Genomic DNA, 16,984 nt, shown 5'->3' with positions numbered 1-16,984 from the left:
GCCCTCTTTCTTCCAATTTTCAGGAATTTTCTTTTTATTTTCAGAAGAAAATTGATATGCAAATACATGCACACTTTTTGCACTCAGGCCATGGTGTAATTTGCTTGTCGTTTTCAAGTATTCACATAAAGAATTTTCCTCTTCAGTTGAAAACACCTGAGACTTGCTGTATGTAGAAGAATAAGAAATTTCAGTATCTTGACTTAACTGCTTCCTAACATGACGTTTTAAGGTCATTAGTGGGTCTTGAAATTCCTATGATGCTCCTCAGAAACATTTTCCACCAAGGCAAGCCATTACTGCAAGTTCCATACTTCTAGCATCAATTTTTTTCCTAGCTTTGATTCCCTCTTTCCTTTTATATGTAAGACCCATAGTTCTGCAATATAAAGCAAAATTATGATACATTTTATTTTAATTTATTAGACCTAAGTTTCATTTTCACCCATATTGTATAATTCAATGCATTATATTACAATAAAATGTCTATATAATATCATTTGTTGGGTGTTGTTTGTTTTACAATAATGTGATACCAGGAAAACATTTTGGGAAACATTTGAACAGGGACACTTGATTCCTGGATGAAGTCTCACCAAGTTCTTCAGGATTAAGTCTCCCCATAAGACACATGTAAACAAAATTACTTCTGAATGCTCCTTAACCTACAATTATCATTTATTTTCAGTTATAGTTTATGCCTTAAAGTATGAACTTTTATAGGAAACAGTTACCAGCACTATTTCTTACAGAATTAATATGTAAAAATAATTGGATTCACTTACCAAAATAAAAGTTAATTCGGTGAAAAATCTTTCATTCCCTCTTGCTGGACAGCAACAACAGTTAAACTCACGGATGCAAATTACAACAATGGAAAGTGGATGGCAAGAAACACTGATGCCAACAAAGAAAATTTAACTCCCCATAATTGCCAAAGTAATTGGAGGAGCAAGTCTCCCCACTGATCAAGTCTCACCACCCTCCCTATGTATTGCTTAGGCAAATGTGTTAACCTCGGTAGTGTATACTGAGGTTAACGCATTTGCCTAAGCAATACGTAAGGAGGGTGGTGGGACTTGATCAGTGGGGAGACTTGCTCCTCCAATTACTTTGGCAATTATGGGGAGTTAAATTTTCTTTGTTGGCATCAGTGTTTCTTGCCATCCACTTTCCATTGTTGTAATTTGCATCGGTGAGTTTAACTGTTGTTGCTGTCCAGCAAGAGGGAATGAAAGATTTTTCACCGAATTAACTCTAACAGTAATGTATATCGTTGACATAACATTTACAGCAAATAGCAGCCTTTTCTTGCAGCTTAACTTGTATGTTTCTAGCACCGATTTTAGCCACACAGTGGTTGAAATCTCTCTAGATCTCCAGTAAGCACGTTATTAGCACATTTCTTAGTTTTAATAAACACAATCACTGAGCACAATTGTTCCAAATGGGACCGAACCTGAGCTAACGAAGAGGTACTGCACCTATTGGCAAAGAAAAGAAATTCTTGAACAGTTTCGCTAAAAGAAGGGATCAATTGGGAGGACATATCAAAAGCCACCAAGGAGTAGTTAATTTTGTAATGCAGGGAAGTTTGGCAGGTGAAAATTCTAGCTAGAGACCGAGACTCGGGCAAACTAAGTAGTTTCAGTGTATCTATGTTGCAGTAGACATGCAGATATGAAGGTACTTACACAGGATAGATTAGCAAAGAGCTTCATCAAATCAGTTTTCAGACTAAGGACAATAACAACAACATGTTTAATTAGTAGGGATAAGATTCCTGATTTCTTCGGATAATATAATGTAACCAAGATCACAGTATTTGTTGGACTTACAAGTTTTTCTGAATTCCACAGGGCAACGATGGAGAGACATGCGTCACATCCTGAGTCCAGCTTTTACACCAAACAAGATGCGCAACATGGTGCCTCTCATTCAAGAAATTGGTCATCAGATGAGGGACTACTTAGCAAATGAAATGAAAGAAGGTGGTATTACCCTTGTGACCTGTTGTTTCTCTTAGTCTTGAAAACTGAAGTTGTAATTACAAGTTTGTTTCTTCAGGGGAAGGCATCACACTTGAAGCAAAAGATTTCTTTTCGAGGATTAGTAATGATGTAATTGCATCGACTGCATTTGGTGTCCGAATTAACTCACTGGTGGATAGAAATAATGATTTCTATTCCATGGGAAAGGAGGTTACTGATTTTGGACCACGAAAAAGTTTCATTATATTCGGCTATCTTCTCTTCCCGAAGCTAATGGAGGTAATGATTTCATATGTGATACACTTGTTGTTGGTATAACACATATCACTATTCTTGTCACATTATTTCATCCAAGACACAAGAAACTGTCATGAGAGTAGTGCTTTTCTGTTAACACACAGAAATATCTTTACACGATAACACTGTATTCTGAATGAAAATATTATTTCATTTGCATTCTTCGTGTGTCACACATTCTACTTTCTTTCCTCTCACTTTACAGGGCTATGAACACACCCAGTTTGCTTGAACGTTAGTACCTTTTAGGTGCTGTCCACCACTCTCCTGCATTAGCCATTATTTTCTTTTCGTCAGCTGACCTCCAGTTCTTGCTTATTACGTAATTCACGTGACTAAGTTGCCATACTTTTAAAACGTCTGAAAACTTCTGCAACTGCACTCTTTTCTCGAGGTATTGTGCATTCTCTCTCCATTCTTCTACAATTACTATATTGCAGAAAAGCTTGAAGAACCATTATCCTCATATGCAATAGCAATGGCAGAATTTTTTCAGAGTCTTCTCAAGAGTGTCCTATGTATCACAGGTTTGTTTGTATAGCCATTAAATTAAGTTGCAGCAAAAAAGGTGGTTTTATTTACAAAGAAGTGCCCTGAGTATGCTGAACTCTGCTACTGTATTTTTACTTCTACCATTGTGTTTGATTGTTGAATTGTACATTACATCTTGTTGTTTGTTATGATTCCTTGAAATTCTTCAGTCACCAGATCCTAAGAGGAGGCCTGGCCATCTGATAAAGGCACTAAGATGAACTTTGTGTCTGAGTTCCTAGATGGGCTGTTGTGGGACGACAGACATTTCTCATCCACGTACCATCTCCTGGTAACATTCCCATGGGAGTGAACGCCTGTGATCCTCTGGACTGTGGAGAAGTCGCTTGGCAGATGGTTCGCCAGTGCCAGTGCAGTATGATGGAGTGGACTCACTGCATGAACTGGCTTGCAAAACCACATCATTCATCCTCAGTATGGGACTGCACCCAAAGATAAATGAGGGCTGCCGTTATCTTCCCTCTCCTTTGTGCTGTCCGGTCTTACAGTATTTTGACTTGTTTCCTAATTCCCTGTTTTCTTAAAGCAGTGATGCTAATCGGGAAACATGACACAGTCAGACAGACATTTCTCTCATACTGCGCAATTGTGCCTTTTACAGGGTGCGGCAGAACTGACTAAGCAGTTTTAAGGAGCAATAAAAAGTAAATCTGGATGTATAGACGAAAAATGTTTTTATTTTCTAAATTAGTACAATATACCCTTTTACATTCACTTAGTTTTGAAAATAGTGTCCTCAAGATGGCGGCCGTTAGCATCAATACATTGTTGTAGACGATTCCTGAAGTTTACAGTAGCTCTTGCACACATATCGTGGGGTATGGCATTCACTTTGTCAATAAACTGCTCTTTCAACTCTGGTAGGGTGTGACGGCAGCTTTTGAAAACCTTTTCCTTCAGTTATCCCCAAATAAAGCAGCCACAAATGCTGAAATCTGGTGACTGCGCAGGCCACCCGATATCACCCCTCAAAGAGATGACGCCTCATGGAAACATTTCTCTCAAAACACCAAGTGAAATTCGAGCTTTGTGAGTAGTAGCTCCATCCTGTTGGAATCCCCCAGTCCATGTTCTTCAACAATCTCGTCCATCTGCAGAACATTTGGCAACATTTAAACATAATGTGTGGAATTCACTGTCACGGTCACTCCTTCCTCCTCAAAAAGTAAAGGCCTACCACGCCAAATTGTGATATGGCTCACCACGCTGTCACTTTAGGAGAATGTTGTGGTCTCTCATGAATAATTCTGGGGTTATTTTCAGCCCAGTAGCGAAACTTTTGCTTATTCACGCAGCCACTAATGTGAAAGTGTGTCTCCTCACCACTGAAGAACTGAAGAAAGCTGCATTCGGAGGGATTTGAGCATGCATTTGCCCACACAGAATTTGACGGTTGGTGTAGTCTGCTGTGTGTAATTCTTGAGCAGTCATTATTTTGAAACGATGGAACTTCAAATCGCATTGCAGAATCCTTCTGAATCTGAGGTCTGAAACCCCCAATGCAACAGCATGTCGTCGAGCGGAACGTTGGGGGGGGGGGGGGGGCATTGTTGAACTGCTGCACGTTTTCTGGTGTTCTGATGGCTCTGTGTCGGCCATGTGTATCTATTCTTAGTGTGCTACCAGTTTCCTCCTACTGCCAAACCCAGGACCGAATTGTGTTTGCATTAGGAACGGCATTTTTGTGTGGAATGTTGAACTGTCACCGAAAAGCTCGTTGTGTAGCGATCACAGATCTGTTGTTTTCATCATAAGCGTGAACGGCTAAACCACTATGTGCACAGGCCCAGACCATGGTGGCTACTGAAATGAGGGCAACGACTGAACAAAGGCAGACCACGTGTGCAACTACGTATCCCCACCACAGCCTCAGCAGTAATCGATAGAAACTGCTTACTCAGTTGTGCTGCAGCCTGTGCTTCTACTTGGACTACCAAATTAAATAATGCTCAGTACCTTGACATTCCTTATATGAACTTTCTCATTCTCATATGTCTCTCATAAAATGAGTATGCTTGTTTTTCCTAACGATGTTACTTTTTATATAATAACTTCACTTTTACAATTTTTAAGCAACAGCTTATTATACAATCCATTAATTTCTTCCCACTCCCAATTAATTTTGCTTCAGATTTATTATGTGTGTTCTTCCGCCTGGCCTTCCTCTCTCTCTCTCTCTCTCTCTCTCTCTCTCTCTCTCTCTCTTTCTCTGCCAATTTGATAGCAATGTTATCTTATGAGAATGTTTAACGGGGCTGACATTGTCTTACTCATCAGCACTGTCAGTATTCTTGCAATTATATCATTATTATTATTATTATTATTGTTGTTGTTGTTGTTGTTAAGTAAGGATAGGATGTGGATAAGCACAGGAAATGAGATGACAGAGGTAATTAGCAGGGCATCATGGGAGAAGTGTTAGACCATATTCTTGTCTTCTGTCTACTCTGCATAATATCTGTCCATTTGATTTAATTATCAATGATTTCAACAAGAGAATGAGGGAAAGTGGGGGGGGGGGGGGCAGGAAGAGTAAGGAAATGCATAATATTTGCTGATGACATCATATTACAAATTGAAAATGAAATGATAATTAACAATGTGTTAAAATAACTGAACACCAGATTTGGGGAGTACGGAATGAAGATAAATCTGAAAAAGATTACGACAGTGGTTTTTACAAAGCAAACAAGAAAAATAAAAGATGAAACTTGTGAGTAGTTGACAACTTCAGGAACATGAGATGCAAACTTAAGAGTAACATTACATGTTATCAAAAAATAAAAATAGGAATAGATACTATAAAAGAAATGTTTTATGGAAGGAAGAGCATTCTCTGTGCCCCAAACAATAAACAATCAGAGAAGAGATTAGAAAAATATTTTGCATGGGGTATTGCTCTGTACACTGCCAAAACATGAACAGTGTCATGCTGAGAGGATAAGCACTAACTGGCTTTTGTGACGAGAAAAATGAAGTTGTGAACTCAGGTTGAATGATAAATGACAACTACAGGAACAATTAAAAAGAGGAAATGAACTTGTCTATGCCACTGCATTGTACTAGAAGGAATTGTATGTAACAGCCTGTGGTGGATGGCCTGTATGGTCACGTGATTGGATAATGCTGGTGGGCCATTGTCAGGATGTTGATCATAGGAAATACACGAAAACAGCATCAGTGATCAATGATTCATACAGACTCACACTACAACACTAGTAGCACTGCTTCACATTGACCACACCCATTCTGGCACATGCTGTGGGGAACACATTGGGGACCACTGAGGCCAGCAGCCGACCAGAGATCAACCGTGATATAAGTGGCTGGTGGTGTGCTGATGCCCAGGGACCGTGTGATGGAACATGCACTGGCTACAAACACTGTGGCTGCTGGCAGCAAGGTGTGCCAGGGGCACGGAAGCCCATCATAATCCTTGCAGGGGGCGCCAGCCCTCAGTAGTGGAACCTGCCCTGTGAGTGAGGGTGTGTATCATGAGGATGCCTTCAGAGGGGTAGGAGGGTGAGTGGCAGCACTGCCCTGTTCTCCAGAGGCTGCCTTCCAGGGAAGACCTGCTGTGGCCAGAGTGAGCCAGGAGGTGGCTTACCACTGAGAGGGCACCGAGTCCAAGAAGGTAGAATTAGTGACTGCAGACAGGCTGGCAGTGGTGAAGGCCAAAACTCATGGTGACTGCCTGCAGAACTATATTGCTCCATTACCTCATGTAGCTTTCTCTTCACAGTGTGTGCTGCCAGACTGGAATACCTTTGGCTATAAATGACAGGTATTTATACTGGTTGGGGGCTCATTTGTATCACTTAACCATGCACGGTACAACACCTCAGCTGCTTGCAGGTGTGGAAACCAACCGGCTGACTGTTAGCTGCCCCTCTCACTTTGCTGCATCCTTGGTATTGTGGTGCTTGACAGGGTTCGGCCTGCAGTGAGTAAATTGACCAGTTGCGGCAACTGCTTTAATGGTGTTTTGGCAACTGCTGACTTATAATGCTTCTTGCAACTGTGTGGCAGAGTTGCTATTTTCATAGTAGCGCTAAAAAAATAGTGGACAGATCAAATATGGAATCTTTTGTATTACTTAATGTCAATGAGAAACAACGAATTCTGGAAATAGTTAAAAAGAGGAAAAGAAATTGGCTAGATAATTGAATTGTACTAGAAGAAATATTGACTTAGAACATGAAAAGGGGAAGAAGAAAATGTTAACTAACTGATGACATCACAGTAAATGCATCATATGCAGCAGTGAAGAGAATGGTGGAAAACCAGTATGACTGGATAATGCTGAACTGGCATTGATGGACCTGCCTTATGGGCACAACACACATTACCACCACCACTCATTCCTTCTGCACAGAGAAATATTAACTTAGGGAGAGACTTCAAGGATGCATGGTCAAATATGACAGATTACCTGAATTCTCTAATCTTGCAAGATGAAAACAGTCTCAGAAATTTCATTTCGTTTGATGCTAATATAGTTTTATTGTATTTCATTCTTTTCCTATATCTTCCTTTTTTAGACCTCATTGATAAGGTTATCTCTTCCATTTCTGCAGCGCCATTTCAAGCAATGGTTTTTTTATGATATTGACTGATATAATTTTTGTTGAATATCAGTCATCGGCAATTGTTACTCATTTAGTTGTGTATAATATATTAAGCAAAGTTCCAGCATATCTGACCATCTTTCCCTGTCATTCTTGTAAAGGCACTCGGCATCAAGTTCATGAGAGAGAAGTGCTACAAGTTCTTCACTTCTTTGATTATGGAGGCAATTGCTCAACGGGAGAGGCAGCATGTGTTACGTCATGACATGGTGCACCTGTTGATGCAAGCTTCCAAAGGCGAACTCCAAGACACGTCTGATGACAGCAGCAGCAACAAGAAGTTTTGTAAGTTTTTGAGCACTACTGTAATTATATAGATATGCCCTGTGTTGTTCTGAAAATGACAGATAATGAACACTGGTTATTATATCACAAGCATTTCAGAATCTTGAAGTTGACTATGCAGGAATTCAGAAGCATGCTTGTTTTTAGTGCCAATATCATGAACAAATCCAAGATCAATATATTCTTCTTTTTTGACAATAAATTTTGAATTTAGTATATGCTTGGGAGAGGAGAAAGGTAAACTATGTTTTGAGGTAAATGTCCATGTCTAGGGGCAGGTATCATACTCTAGCCTCTTCACATACCCTTGAAACTCAGACACACTGCTCTACAGACAATAATTGTTCTCATCGACTGTACAAGTACAGTGTAAGGGCTACCACTATCCATGTAGAAATAAGGACTCTGAAGGGAGTGATTTCTAGAAAAGCTTTTGATATAGCATAGCTCATAAACATAGCAATATACTATCTGTGGGACATCAACAACTGTTGCTAAAATTTTTCATGATGAGTAAATTTGCTCCAGTAGTATTTTACAGATCCTTTACTTGGATAAAATTGTATACATGGCATCAGGATGTAAATCCCATCTCTAGGAGCTACAAAAAACTAGGGAAACTAAGAGAGAGATGCTTCAAAATTAATGAACATTATATCCTTCCTTACAAATGTCCACTTCAGCTCATATATCAACTGCATACTAGAAAATCATACCAGTCACATAAAAAATTTATCAAGTAGCATGTTAGGTCCCATGTGGGTGACAATATTCTTTGAGTCGACTGGTACACACCAGGTAAATGGGGACAACTAATTACAAAAGAAATGAATCAGTAAGTAAATGCTCAGTGCCAGACTAATTTAACCTAGAAACCAGCTGTGAACGGTCAGGCATGAGACATTTAAAAAAGTAAAATGAAGGCATGAATGTCATAGAATGTCAATTTGTGAACGTCACAGGTAACTTACCATATAAGTGCTCAGCCCATCACTTATTGTGGGCACCCAGCACAACTGGTTAACAGTCTGCTCTGCAAACCAAAACGAGACACCTCAATGCACTTACACGTCATAGAGTGGCTACCATCAGAACTGATACCGCGATTGGGAGGGCAACCGAAGAAATCAGCATAGCCACACTCGCTGTTTTCTTGCAAGTGCCTTCCACTATTAATAGTGCTAAAATCATGTTGCTGTATGGCATTCAGTAAAATCAGAGCAAACAATAAAAGTAAAACATACAATATATAATTCAGTTGTCAAGGATTAAAAATAATAAAAATATAGCATAAAACATAAGAGATCAAACTGAAATATCACAAATTAAACAAAATAGTGCAAGATGCAGAGTACCTGATGTTAAGAAGTTAAGAGACACAAAAATATATATGCACTGAATGTCTACATAGTCTTAGAGCTACACATTAGGTACATAGTTGAGGAACAGTATATTATATACAAACCCATTAAAAGAAAAACTGTGCCTAGCTTGCAGAAACATAATGTGACACCTCTCAGTTGGCATGGCATGCAACCTCAAAGATCAGGGGTTGAGATGCTATAGAGACCACTTATGCAGAGATGACCAAATATGACAACCTACTGTAGAAGAAACCACAGTAGAGATAAACATAGTGATCTCTTACAGTATGTGGAAACTGTGTCTTGGAATGATAGTTCATCCTGGACCATTGTTCAGAGTACCTTAAAAGAATAAAATAGATTTATTTATTTATTTATTTATTCATCCGTGGAACAATAAATATTGTATGGATGTCGTCAGTTTACAACACATGAGCACACATTTACATTTACAATGAAACAGGTTTCTCATATTTTGTGTAGTTTTTATAACTAGTCACACACACATTTATAATTACATAATATTTTGGTGATAATGTCATATGATGCTAATAATCTACATCTATGTTAAATATTCTTTTACAGTATAACAACTTTTACTTACTAGAAAGGTTTTAAGCTTTTGTCTGAAAGTGAGGGGCTCATTTATTTCTTTAATTTCTTGTGGTAATTTGTTATACAGTTTTATCCCATTATAAAATATACTTTTTTTGCATCTTTGCCTTGTTCTTTCTATCTAGATGGAGGTGGTGACAAGCTCTTGTTTCATGGTCATATATTAGGCTGTTTGTGTTGTACATGTTGAGATTTTTCTTAATGAACATTATGTTCTGAAAGATGTACTCACAAGAAACAGTTAGAATTCCTAGCTTTCTAAATAATTCTAGACAGTGGGCCCTGTTGTTGCTGTTTGTTATTATCCTTATGGCTCTTTTTTGTACTTTGAACACAGTTTGTATGTTACTGGCACTTGTTCCCCAAAACACGATCCCATAGCTGAGGACTGAGTGTAGATATCCGTAATATGTTATTTTAAGACAGGTATTATTGCATACCGGTGCAAGGATTCTAAGAGCATAGCATGCTGTGGATAATTTCTTTGCCAAAATGTTGACATGGTTTGTCCATTTCAGTTGGCTGTCTGCATTCATCCCTAAGAATTTGGTACTTGTTACACATTCTAATTCATTATTATTAACTTTTATTCCAGTGGCATTGTGTTTTTTGTTCAATTGGAAGTTAATATAGTTAGTTTTCTTTACATTTAGGGTTACTTTATTTTTTAATGACCAGTTGTAGACATCATTGAGAGCCTCGTTTGCTCTTTCTGACAGTTGTGTTGGATTTTCACCTGTTATTACTATGTTGCTGTCATCAGCAAAAAGTATTTTTTCTCCATGTCTGATACTTTGTGGGAAGTCATTAATGTATATAAGAGACAATATTGGGCCTAATACAATTCCCTGTGGGACGCCTATATTCACATTTTCTGGGTCAGACAGGTGTTTTATAAGGGAATTGTTTGAAACTTGTGATATCCCAACTCATTGAACTCTGTTTTCAAAGTATGTTTTGAACCACTTCTTTGACACACCTCTTATTCTATTTGCCCTAATTTATGAAGTAAGATTTTGTGGTCAACTGTATCAAAGGCCTTGGACAAGTCTAAAAAGATACCACTTACATTTTCACCTTTGTCCAGTGCTTCTAAAATTATTTTAGTGAACTGTGCTATAGCAGATTGTGTGCCTTTTCCGGGCCTAAAACCAAATTGGTCATTGGAAAGAGGATTATATTTATTCAGGTAATTTAGCAGTCTCTTTTTGACTAGTATTTCTATTATTTTAGAAATGATAAACAGTATAGAGATTGGCCTGTAGTTCTCTACATTTTCCACATCTTCGTTTTTAAGGATAGGTATAACTTTTGCTTGTTTTAGGTACTCCGGAAAGTATCCAGATTCGAAAGATTAATTAATTATGTCTGTTAATGGGCCCTTTAAGGAGTCTATACAATCTTTAATTACGCAGACTGGGATTTCACCTCAAGTCCTACTGAAGTTTTATTTTTTAGTTGGTGTACTACTAGTGCCACTTCCCTTTCTGTAGTGGGCAAGAGCACCATTGAGTTTGTTGGCTGGTTCTGAGTAGGTAAATCATACGTATCTGGAAATTTCTGCTGTAATTTTTTTTTGCAATACTACTGAAATATGAGTTTACAAAATCAGATAATTTTTTAGGGTTCCCTACAGGCAATGGCAAGGAAAGTGTTTCTCAAGAAGAGAAATTTGTTAACATCGAATATAGACTTAGGTGTCAGGAAGTCGTTTCTGAAAGTATTTGTATGGAGTGTAGCCATGTATGGAAGTGAGACATGGACGATAACTAGTTTGGACAAGAAGAGAATAGAAGCTTTCGAAATGTGGTGCTACAGAAGAATGCTGAAGATAAGGTGGGTAGATCACGTAACTAATGAGGAAGTATTGAATAGGATTGGGGAGAAGAGAAGTTTGTGGCACAACTTGACTAGAAGAAGGGATCGGTTGGTAGGACATGTTCTGAGGCATCGAGGGATCACAAATTTAGCATTGGAGGGCAGCGTGGAGGGTAAAAATCGTAGAGGGAGACAAAGAGATCAATACACTAAGCAGATTCAGAAGGATGTAGGTTGCAGTAGGTACTGGGAGATGAAGAAGCTTGCACAGGATAGAGTAGCATGGAGAGCTGCATCAAACCAGTCTCAGGACTGAAGACCACAACAACAACAACCTACAGGTACATGTTTGTTTTTAATATGTGAATTGAGGTCCTTTTAGCAGAGTTAGATGTTTCCTGTTTGACGATGTTCCAGGCTGCTTTGCTCTTGTTTTCAGCTTCAAGTAATATTTTGTTGTTTGAAAGTTTTTTTGCGGCTAGCAACACCTTTCTGTATATTTTCCTGTACTTTTTCTAGAATTACAGAACTTCTGGGTTAGATTGATTATTTTTTATGGAGTTGAGATATGTAAGAGTTTCTGAGGATTTTTTGATACCTGTAGTCACCCATTGATTTCTCTTTGTAGTTTTAATTTGATAAAGAGTTTTGGGAAACATCTCTTCAAATCTGAGTTTAAAAACTGATATGAACTTGATAAATTTCTGATTTGCATTGGTTTCTGCATAGACTTCCCTCCAATCTTCATATTCTAGCTGGGATTTAAACTGATACAGGGCTGATTTGGAAAACATTCTTTTGTATGTACAAAGTTTAGGAGGAGTTTCTACATGAACGTTAGTTTTTAAGATCTGGCAGAGGTGGTCTGATAGGCCCAGGTTTTGGACAATAATATGACATTTTTACTATCAATATCTGTAGCTACATGATCTATAGATGATGAGGATTCTTTAATTATTCTAGTTGGACAATTAACAAGGGAGGATATTCCATAACAGCTTAGAATATTCACATATATGTTGCTAGCCTTATCAGGCTTCATCATATTAATGTTTAAGTCACCACAGATAATTAAATTTGCTTTTGGTCCAGAAACCTTGTCTAAGCTTTGATTCAGTTTTGAGAAGACTATATCAATGTCTCCACTGGGAGAGCGGTACACACAAAATATGACTAATTTTTTTGCTGTGCCAGGTCCTATTATTTCAACAGCGGAAAGTTTGAAATGTTTGCCCTCACTCAGATCTAAAAGATCATATCTAACTTTAAATGACATACCTTTTTTTACATAGACACTTGAACCTCCGCTATTCATTGAGATTCTGCTATAGCAACATGCAGGGTCAAATGAGGCTAATGCAATGTGTTCAATTTCCTTCCCTTTGCACCAGTGTTCAGTGATACACAAAATTTGGCTATCAAAATTTTCCAATTCTACTTATAGCTGGTGTGCTTTGTTCTTTATGGCTTGAATGTTTTGGTGAAACACTGTTAGGCATTTGTTTTCACTTATCTTGGTGGCGCCTTTCCCTTTAGACCTGATGCTAAAAAATCCTCTAGATGAGCCGGTGGCATGGTTATTCTTCTGTTGATGACAGTGGAGGTGAGTCTGTTGCCAGTTAGACTTGGAAGTTGGTGTATCTGAAGGTATCTGCCTTATGTTAGTCTTGTAACTGAGGCCGGGTACCAAAAATCCTTGTTGTAGATTCCTCTGCTTGCAAGCATTTATCTCTTTCCCTATTATGTGCTGTTGTTCACTGCTTTGCCCCAGCAAAAATCCTGGCTTCTCAAGGGTGGCTGCCTTCTTCTGGTGTGATGACTGCTCCTATTACCACTGCTGCTGCTGCCGTGTGCTGTTGCAGTGAATGCCAGTGATTGTGGTTGCTTGGTTATTGATGTTGGAACTACTGCTTCTGTTGTTGCTGTGACTGCTAATGATTCTGGTTGGTTGGTTTTTGATGCTGTAACTATTGCATCTGTTGTTAGTTCTGCTGCTGCTAATGTTGGTTCAGTAGTCGGTTCCTCTGTTGCTACTGTTTTTTGGATGGTCAATTTGCGTGCTGCTCCTGTTTTTGCTGGTGTTTCTGCTATTGCAGATTTATACCATCCCAGTTCAGTGGCTGTCACTTTGTAATTATATTTAATTGCTTCCCTTATCAAGTTTCCTAACCTGGCCTTTCCATTTCTGTTAAGGTGAAGCCCATGTTTCGTAAAACATTCTCTGTCAAGTGTGCTTGAGTCAATTAATTTCACATTGCTGAATAGCCTACAACTACTTTTAAGTTTCGCATTAATTCTGTGAATTTCCTTATTCGCACATGACCATTTGGGTAAATCATGCCTGTGGGTAAAGTTCACCAGTAAAATTTTTGTATTTGCCAGTACTAGCAAAAGACTCAAGAGCTCTTTATACATTTTCATAGCATTGTTTTCGTAAATGTCTTTAGCTCCTGCGCAGGTTACAACACTGTCCTGCTTGTCATAGTTATATTTTACAATGTTTTTCGTCACTTCTTTGAAACCAGCACCTGGTTTAACCATGCCTGTGACTGTCGTTGATTTACTATTTACTTGCAGTTCTTGAGAAATTCCTTTGGCGTGACTGTCTCCAAAGATGTTGACTTTTGATTCTTTCTTCTTTGTCACACACGTCGCTTTTTGTTTATTTGTATTTTCACTTTGTTGCAAGACGTCGTATTTGTTTTTATCGCAAAAGTGACAGATTTTACGGTTTGTTATTCTTTTAGTGGACAAGGGATTACCTTTTAGCGACACTTTTATTCACTCGGACGTTGTTTCACTGTCTTGCATCACTTCACTAGTGTTTTGCATATCCTTATTGCAGGCATCACTACTATTCGACAGAACACTGTACCTGTTTTTATCTGTAATTATAATTTCATTTGGTGCCTTTGATGCCTGTCTATCGCTTCCTTTCCGCTTCTCATAACTCACCAGGTTCCCGTTTTTGGGTTTATTGTTTTATCATTTAGAATATGGCACAACTTCTTCAGCTCACAGTTTTCATTAGTTATATGCGAAATCTCACGTCTTAGAACATCTACAACTTTTTGTAAACTTGAAATGTGTTCGTTTAGTTTTTCGATGAGCTTCTGGTTTGTTTAAAAGATTTAGAAGCTGAGGATGAAATAGATATACTATGCCTGTTTGAGCATCACATTGTTACTGATATGGATAAGGTAAATGTAAGTGGATATAAGCTCTCTGCACATGTAATGAGAGAAAATATGGAGAAAGGAGGAGTTGCCATATATGTCAAAAGTTATCATTGTACAAAAAGTATAGAAACAAAAAAGTTTTGTGTAGAGAAACATACAGAAGCATGTGCCTGTGAACTTAAATTAAATAAAGGCACATTTATAATTGTAACTGTATATAGGTCCCCATCAGGAAATTTTCATCTATTTCTGAAAAATTTGGACTCCTTGTTGTGCTATCTGTCAGACAGGGGGAAGCAAATTATTATTTGTGGGGTCATCAATGTAGATTCTCTGAAAGAGGGTAATAGGAAAAATGACCTTTAAGTATTACTCGGTTCTTTCAATTTGACACCCGTTATTGATTTTCCTACTCGGGTGGTAAATGATAGCACCTCACTGATAGAAAGCCTCTTTATAGACCAAGATAAGTTTAACCAGATAAATGCTCAGCCTGTTGAGAATGGTCTTTCTGATCATGGTGCACAGCTAGTTACAATATATGACATAGCTCCATTCAGCAATACTAAACAATCCTCCAAAATAGTACGTTCAGTCAACGATTTAACAATTGCAAATTTCAGGGAAAGCCTACAGCAGTTAGACTGGGATGAGGTGTACCGTGAACCTGTTGCCAATTTAAAATATAATTTATTTCATGACATTTTTGTAAATGCATTTGAAAACTGCTTCCCCAAGAAAATAGTTAAATATACTCGTAAGAAACCTTGTAACAAACCATGGCTTACTAAGGGTATAAAAATATCTTGTAACCGGAAAAGGGAAATGTATCTGACATCAAGAAAGAGTAGTGACCCAGAAACTATCAAACATTATAAAAAATACTGTGTTATATTAAGAAAAGTTATTAAAACATCCAGAAGTATGTGTATCATGTCTGAAATCAGCAACTCTGATAATAAAATTAAAACAATTTGGAATATTATTAAGAGAGAAACAGGTCAACCAAGAGCACAGGAAGACAGTATTACCATCAAATTGAATGAAAACTTTACGAACAAAAAGTCAGAAGTTGAAAATATTTTTAATAATCATTTTCTAAATGTTATATATATAGTAGGATCCAGGTGTTCATTAGAAGATGCTAGGCTGTTAATGGAAGAGGCCATACCTATGCAATTTGATACAACTGAAATCTCACTCACTTCTCCCTCTGAAATTAGGAAAATAATAAACTTGCTTAAAAGCAAAAACTCACATGGAATTGATGGCATTTCCAGCAAAATACTAAAAGCTTGTTCTCAACAGATAAATAAGATTCTCAGCCACCTGTGTAATAGCTCTCTGGAACAGGGCATTTTCCCTGATAGACTGAAATATGCTATTGTTATACCTTTGCATAAAAAGGGGGATAGATTTGATGTCAACAATTACCATCCAATCTCCCTTCTAACAGCTTTATCCAAAATGTTTGAGAAAGTAATGTATTCAAGAGTAGCTTCACATATCTGTAAAAATGAAGTACTAACAAATTGTCAGTTTGGTTTCCAGAAAGGTTTCTCAACAGAAAATGCCATATATGCTTTCACCAATCAAATTTCGAATGATCTGAATAACCGAACACCACCCATTGGGATTTTTTGTGATCTCTCAAAGGCTTTTGATTGTGTAAATCATGAAATTCTGCTAGACAAGCTCAAGTATTGTGGCATGAGTGGGACAGTGCACAAATGGTTTAATTCGTACCTAACTGGAAGAGTGCAGAAAGTTGAAATAAACAGTTCTCATAATATGCAAAAATCAGCACATTCCTCAAACTGGGGAACTATCAAGAATGGGGTTCCACAAGGGTCAGTCTTTGGTCCTTTGTTGTTCTTAATATATATTAATGACTTGCCATTCTATATTCATGAAGAGGCAAAGTTAGTTCTCTTTGCTGATGATACAAGTATAGTAATCACACCTGACAAACAAGGATTAACTGATGAAATTGTCAATACTGTCTTTCAGAAAATTACTAAGTGGTTTCTTGTAAACGGACTCTCGCTGAATTTTGATAAGACACAGTACATACAGTTCCGTACAGTGAATGGTATGACGCCATTAATAAATATAGACCTTAATCAGAAGCATATAGCTAAGGTAGAATATTCCAAATTTTTAGGTGTGTCCATTGATATGAGATTAAATTGGAAGAAACGCATTGATGATCTGCTGAAACGTTTGAGTTCAGCTACTTATGCAATAAGTGTCAT

General features: G+C 37.8%; 1 protein-coding gene across 1 annotated transcript in view; it reads left to right on the top strand.

The window, feature by feature from the left end:
• The window catches only part of LOC126161285 (cytochrome P450 9e2-like), a 62,131-nt gene that overhangs the window by 18,832 nt on the left and 26,315 nt on the right, over positions 1 to 16,984 (top strand). Inside the window, exons 2-4 of the mRNA XM_049917024.1 lie at positions 1,860 to 1,991; positions 2,068 to 2,270; positions 7,570 to 7,753. Coding sequence (XP_049772981.1) covers positions 1,860 to 1,991; positions 2,068 to 2,270; positions 7,570 to 7,753 — 519 coding nt within the window. The remainder of the gene's footprint in view (positions 1 to 1,859; positions 1,992 to 2,067; positions 2,271 to 7,569; positions 7,754 to 16,984) is intronic.

The sequence above is a fragment of the Schistocerca cancellata genome, chromosome 2, assembly GCF_023864275.1.
Source record: "Schistocerca cancellata isolate TAMUIC-IGC-003103 chromosome 2, iqSchCanc2.1, whole genome shotgun sequence".
Classification (NCBI taxonomy): domain Eukaryota; kingdom Metazoa; phylum Arthropoda; class Insecta; order Orthoptera; family Acrididae; genus Schistocerca; species Schistocerca cancellata.
This window is presented reverse-complemented; position numbering and strand designations above follow the sequence as displayed.